Here is a 7119-nt window from a genome sequence, read left to right on the forward strand (position 1 = left end):
ATTTATATATATTAGAGTAAAATGTTAAACCTCTATCAAACAAACATTCAAACATTTCCTTTGGTTTGGTTTGTCTGTAATTCTGTACGTTTGTTTTAGATCCATATTTAATCTCAAACAATTGGTCCACGTAATTCTAATTCACCACCGTGGAAAAATGTGGTGAAATTTTGATCAATTTTTTTGTTCGAATTCAAATTACTGAAGATAATAACCCTAAAGTCCCTAAACTTACGAACTAATAAAAGTATAAAATAGGTAATAAAAATTAATAACATGTAATATAGGTAAATATGTCGGTATGATGATATCACACAAAAGCGTTAAGGACAAAGAACCCACACTTTTGCAGGCGTAAATTGAGATGACGACGATTGGGACAAAAAAAAACACTCATTCAATTAAAAAAATTGAAATTGAAAGGCTGATTAAAAAGGGGGCAATTGAGAGGCTGATTGAAAAGTCGAATTTTGCCCTTTTTCCGATCATTGTATTTTTGGAGTCGCAATTTCTTCGTCGAACACAAAAAGAATCATATTGATAGCTCCTTGTTTCACGGAGTTGTACGAATTTTTTGTAAATCAATGCATGTACTATGCTAAGGCATTGTCTTTTCAAATTTTCTCGAAACTTTCTCCGTTTTTACTTTTTCCGATCAGCCTCTCAATCAGGGACAAAATGACCTTTTTTCGCGGCATAAATTGGAAAGAAGCACAAGAAGAAGAAGAAGAAGAAGCATTTTTCAGTGATTGTTAGAATGTAGAGACAAAATAGAAAGTAAAAATTGTCCATTTGTACTTATCACATAATATCGAAATCTAAAGGACTGTCGTCATAAAACAAGCTGTATTCAGTTTAAGGGAAAGCTCCGATTAGGAAAAATAGGTATGAAAGAGCGCTTGTTAAAGTTGATGAAAAATATACATATAACAAAACGGTAAAATATTCTAAAGGTGGTTAAAAGAAAGTAGACAAAAACGAGTGAAGTGGACGCGTTAAAGGTGCTTAATGAAGATTTTAAGTTAAAAATCTTTCGGGTCATTTGGAGATTTGTGTTCAGCTATGTTTAAGATGGTTACCTCCTATTAGCATTTAATAATTTAGTAAATACGTAAATAGGGAAACCATCAGTAGGTACTGTTGTTGTTGTTGTAGCGGCTTTAGCTTTCGCCGAATGGCGATAGCAGAATAAAGAAAAGATGTCTTTTTGTATCTGCTATACACCGGGGTGATGGTCTCTAGCTCGGAACGCACAAGCTCTAGCTTGTGAACGGATATAATAAGTAATGCCATTATGCTAACGCAGCGAATTCCAACTAGCGGCCCGCGGGTCTATTGTGGCCCGTGAAGCTTTTTGGGTCGCTCCTTAGGGCTTGATTTTTGGTCTTTCACTATGTTGAAGACTTCCAAAATGGAGCATCCACCCCCCCCCTTCAAGAAAATCCTGGATACGGGCCTGCTCCCCTGTGTATGTGGCCCGCGAAGTACCTGCCTATGTAGCATGTGGCCCGCAAACACATGGAAGTTGGAAATCCCTGTGCTAACAGAATAGAACACCTGTATTGAAATACAACTTTGGAAAGCGGAACATCACAAGTTTCACACACAACTACCCCCGGAGGGACCTCAAAGGGGAAAGCAAGGTCTACACCAGGCGCGACCACAGCGTTATCACATGTGGCCCGCATACACATGGAAGTTGGAAATCCCTGTGCTAACAGAATAGAACACCTATATTGAAATACAACTTTGGAAAGCGGAGCATCACAAGTTTCACACACAACTACCCCCGGAGGGACCTCAAAGGGGAAAGCAAGGTCTACACCAGGCGCGACCACAGCGTTATCACACTCAGAAGGACCACACCCAGGGCCGGACTCAGTGAGGGGGAGGCGTTGAAACAAAAGTCCAGATTACAGGTCTCAGGTTGGACGACGGTTCTGAATTTGTTCTCAAGGAAAGACCAGGAGCAGAGGCCCACGTTACATCCGGGGTAGTCCACGATGTGCTCGTTGAGATAGAAAGCCACCTGGTTCTCCTCGCCTTGACTGCATCTGGGAACGGAAAAATAGACAGCATTAAGGTTTTTTTTAAGAGGTTTGACAGAGGGAACTGTAACTGCTATAGTCATATCGTCCCGAAATCGAAGAGAGAAGGAAGACAGGATAGGAGAAAGTCAGCCGTTTCGAGAACGAACATTATCCCAGCAGAATAAAATCCGCCCCTCGAACCCGCGGCCTAGCGCTTACAAGGCAGACGCACTACCAACCAAGCTAACTAGGCTGGCAACGCATTAAGGTTTACCAACTCGGGATTGAAATAAAATGAGGATTTCCCTTTATGTACCTACATCGTAGATTTGTATAAGCTTAACCCATCCCTTGAGGCAGTTGCTCCAACACCTAAGCCTCAGAGCGGGCTTTTTGTGTATGGAGTTAAGCTTCCTTATAAATAACAAGCTGGGCCCATCCCTCCGTGAATTTTTTAGCCCGTAGTTTATTCGATCGCGATTAGAGAAAATCAGTACCTACCTATGTACCTACCTAATTTGTTTATATTCAGTTTATTATCATTCTTGTTTTGATTTTACTTTCGTGTAATGATTTAAAATCAAGATAGCCAGGTCAACCCAATCCTGAGATAATCCACGGTGGTGAGATAATCCTCGATTTGTATTCAATTTTCAATAGGCTAATAGATAGGTAATATTGGTTTTTCCCAAACCACCCAAACTTCGTTCGTAGATCCATGTAAGCTTAACCCATCCTTTAGGGCTCTTTGGCCCTACACCTAAGCCTTGGAGTGTTTATTATATCACAACTTTGGTGCTCACTGCAGCATTGTAAGATTTTCCCAATACCTCAATAATCTTAACATCCAATGTTTATCTACAATGCTGGCACCGGTCGCTATGCGCATTTACATTACATAGCTACTTACTTTCCTTACGAGGCTGCGTGGATCCCGCAACAGCCAATCACGGAATCAATCAATTGCATCATACAAATTTCTTGACCCCGCCGGGAATCGAACCCGGGTCTCCCGCGTGCAAGGCGAGCGCAGTGACCACTTAACCATTATCGCAGTACTTACTTACTTGTAAAACACGGCGGCCAAATTAGCGGCAAACGGGTCGATGAGGGAGGTCCGCCACAGTCTCTTGTTCTGAGTGGCGAAGTTGTCGTGAGTCGGGGGGACTTTGTCGTGGGCAATATCCAAAAAAACCGAGTCCTATCAGGGATGGAACCTATGGTCTGTTGATTGTGCTTCTATCTTGATCACAGAACCGACGACCTTAGCGTAAAACCGACGTCACTATTGTATAAAGGCCTCAGCAGTTATGTATACCTATGTAGGTATATATACCTATGTAGTTATGTATACCTATGTAGTTATGTATACCTAGGTAGGTATAGGGACATTATTATTTTTTATTATTATTTTAAAGAGGTTTGATAGAGGGAACTGGAACCGCTACGGTCTTATCGTCCCGAAATCGAAGAGAGAAGGAAGACAGGATAGGAGAAAGCTAGCCGTTCCGAGAACAAACCTTATCCCTTCAGGATAAAATCCGCCCCGGGCGGGAATCGAACCCGCGGCCTAGCGCTTACAACGCAGACGCGCTACCAACCAAGCTAACTGGGCGGCGAACCCGCGGCCTAGCGCTTACAAGGCAGACGCACTACCAACCAAGCTAACTAGGCTGGCAACGCATTAAGGTTTACACCATGGGAGCTGACTATCGCAGTACTTACTTGTAAAACACGGCGGCCAAATTGGCGGCAAATGGGTCGATGAGGGAGGTCCGCCACAGTCTCTTGTTCTGAGTGGCGAAGTTGTCGTGAGTCGGGGGGACTTTGTCGTGGGCAATATCCAGTCGATGTAGGAGGAGCAGGATCATAGTGGTGTGGGTAAAATAGAAAGTGCCCAGTTGGCCGATGTCGGTCAATGTAGGATCTCGCAGGGTGGCGGTTTTACTGAGGGGGGGAGAAAGACAAAAGGGTTATTGGTGGATTATTATTTCATTTTCTTTTTCCATAAAAATTAGAAGGGACCTTTCAGTCCAATTCATTAATTTTGAAGAAACGTTGGTTGATCTGAGATTCAAACGTTGAGAAAACTTCTGACTAATCTGCAGGTTTGCAGGATGACAGCTTTTTACATAACATTGACTTTGAATAAATTGATGTTCAATAGTGCAGGTATTTCGAGAAGTTCGTGGACACTATTCACATTACAATAGGTCCTACTGATTAATTTTGAAGGAACGTTAGTTGATCTGAGATTCAAACGTTGAGAAAACTTCTGACTAATCTGCAGGTTTGCAGGATGACAGCTTTTTCCATAGCATTGACTTTGAATAAATTGATGTTCAATAGTGCAGGTATTTCGAGAAGTTCGTGGACACTATTCACATTACAATAGGTCCTACTGATGAATTTTGAAGAAACGTTGGTTGATCTGAGATTCAAACGTTGAGAAAACTTCTGACTAATCTGCAGGATGACAGCTTTTTCCATAACATTGACTTTGAATAAATTGATGTTCAACAGTGCAGGTATTTCGAGAAGTTCGTGGACACTATTCACATTACAATAGGTCCTACTGATGCTTGAGTTGTGTCTTACCACAGAATAGTTTTTGCGCCGCAGGCGAAATTTTCTCACTCTGAGGGACTTCTTACCTGAATTTCTCAAACATATCCTTGACCAATGGACAAGCCATTCGGCCGCTCACATTGTTCCCAAAGCCGTCCTTGTAGTAATACTTGAGATCTTCGTAGTACTCAAGGATTTTGAGTTCCCGTTTGGAGAACGAGGCGCACCAGGCGGGGAGTGTCTGCAAATGCAGGGCCTTCTCGTAGCGACATGTCTCGTAGATCTGATCGATCTTCTCTGGAGGGGAGAGAGAGGGGAAATACAATTACAGTATAACCTCGATATTTTAACTCTCTATTATTTAAACCCCGAAATCAGTTCAAAATGGGGTTAAATGACATTTTTGGTTTGCCAACACTCACACTTACCTTATACTTTTTATAGGACTTAAAGTTGGCACGTACCTTACTGTTTGGTATTGGACGTTTCGGGTCTTCAAAATGGGGTATTTATTAACCAATTTGTTCTTTTGTATGTAAATTTTATTAAAAAGTTAGAACTTTCAAGGGTCACACATTGATTTCTGCATTGCTCTGTTTATATTCTGTAGTTTTGTTCTGGTTTGTTCAAAAAATATTGATCGGGTAAAAGTCTCACCAAGGGTTAAGTTGTACGTGAATCCCAGCCGCCGACTCACGCTGGCGATTAACCCTTTCATGAGCGGGCCTTCTTCAAATAGGGTCGCCTCTCTCGTGTGGATTTCGTCGTCCACTGCCTGTTCCCATGGGGTACAATTAATGTACGGCTGGAAAAAGACAAAAGGGGTTTAAACGCGTGAGGTTTGGAACTCTCCAGTGGTCTTCAAACTGTGGCTTTATGTTACCCCTAAAAAAAAAGGATTTCATAGCCTTGGTGATGGCCCTTCAATTTCATAGATTTTTTTGTCCGCCTTTCTTTTAAGTGGCAGGGTTCCCCTGGAGGAGCTCTTCCACCCAACCACTAATTTTTTCTTTCACTGTGAGCTGTCGGTTTGTGGCCATTGTTATGCAGTATGAAGCAGAGAAACAATAGGTACAACTTGAGGCAGAACCTATGTCCCATTGACCAGGGGCGGATACATGGGCGTGCAAAGGGAGGGGGGCGGCTGCCCCCCCCCTAGAAATTTTCAAAAAGTATGCAACCTTGAAGGGGCTACACAAAAAGTTTGAAAAAATCGCCTGCGGCGCAGTTTACGCTTCATTCATTTTTGTCGAACGGGGGGGGGGGGACCTACTTGGTTTGGTTTGTCTGTAATTCTGTACGTTTGTTTTAGATCCATATTTAATCTCAAACAATTGGTCCACGTAATTCTAATTCACCACCGTGGAAAAATGTGGTGAAATTTTGATCAATTTTTTTGTTCGAATTCAAATTACTGAAGATAATAACCCTAAAGTCCCTAAACTTACGAACTAATAAAAGTATAAAATAGGTAATAAATTAGTTTGTCTGTAATTCTGTACGTTTGTTTTAGATCCATATTTAATCTCAAACAGTTGGTCCACGTAATTCTAATTCACCACCGTGGAAAAATGTGGTGAAATTTTGATCAATTTTTTTTGTTCGAATTCAAATTACTGAAGATAATAACCCTAAAGTCCCTAAACTTACGAACTAATAAAAGTATAAAATAGGTAATAAATTTATAACCAGGTTGTGTCCACAAATATTGTGTGGGTTTATTCAAGGTCTCAGGAATTGGAAATTCTTTTAAGCTGATTCCAGGAAGTCAAGCATTGTAAAGCCCAAGAAAAACCTGACAAGACGCTAAATAATTTAGAACTGGCTCTTTTTTTAATGGCTTTCTTTTAAGGGACAGGGTTCTCTTGGAGGAGCTCTTCCACTCAACCACTAGCTCTTGCCGTCTTTGCTCAAATCTTGTCCTTTAGAAAGCCCCAGAAAATGACCCCTGAATTCTGGATCCTTAATCACACAAAAACGTTAAGGACAAAGAACCCACACTTTTGCAGGCGTAAATTGAGATGACGACGATTGGGACAAAAAAAAAATAACCCTCATTCAAATAAAAAAATTGAAATTGAAAGGCTGATTAAAAAAGGGGCAATTGAGAGGCTGATTAAAAAGTCGAATTTTGCCCTTTTTCCGATCATTGTATTTTTGGATTCGCAATTTCTTCGTCGAACACAAAAAGAATCATATTGATAGCTCCTTTTTTCACGGAGTTATACGAAATTTTTGTAAACCAATGCATGTACTATGCTAAGGCATTGTCTTTTCAAATTTTCTAGAAACTTCCTCCGTTTTTACTTTTCCCGATCAGCCTCTCAATCAGGGACAAAAGGACCTTTTTTCGCGGCATAAATTGGAAAGAAGCACAAGAAGAAGAAGCATTTTTCAGGGATTGTTAGAATGTAGAGACAAAATAGAAAGTAAAAATTGTCCATTTGTATCACATATTATCGAAATTTAAAGGACTGTCGCCATAAAACAAGTTGTATTCAGTTCAAGGGAAAGCTCCGAT

General features: G+C 41.0%; 1 protein-coding gene across 1 annotated transcript; it reads right to left on the minus strand.

Annotated features, from left to right (window-relative positions):
• Window positions 1-1039: 1039 nt before the first annotated feature.
• LOC103513143 (multiple inositol polyphosphate phosphatase 1) lies at window positions 1040-5916 on the minus strand. The gene is made up of 7 exons (XM_008477955.3): window positions 5872-5916; window positions 5256-5403; window positions 4685-4895; window positions 3857-3977; window positions 3098-3198; window positions 1836-2054; window positions 1040-1661 (listed from the first exon to the last, which is right to left on the minus strand). The coding sequence occupies exons 1-7, from the start codon at window positions 5914-5916 to the stop codon at window positions 1646-1648; spliced, it is 861 nt and encodes a 286-aa protein (XP_008476177.1). The 3' UTR covers window positions 1040-1645.
• Between the last annotated feature and the right edge of the window lie 1203 nt (window positions 5917-7119).

The sequence above is a fragment of the Diaphorina citri genome, unplaced genomic scaffold (genome assembly GCF_000475195.1).
Source record: "Diaphorina citri unplaced genomic scaffold, Diaci psyllid genome assembly version 1.1 scaffold930, whole genome shotgun sequence".
Taxonomy (NCBI): domain Eukaryota; kingdom Metazoa; phylum Arthropoda; class Insecta; order Hemiptera; family Psyllidae; genus Diaphorina; species Diaphorina citri.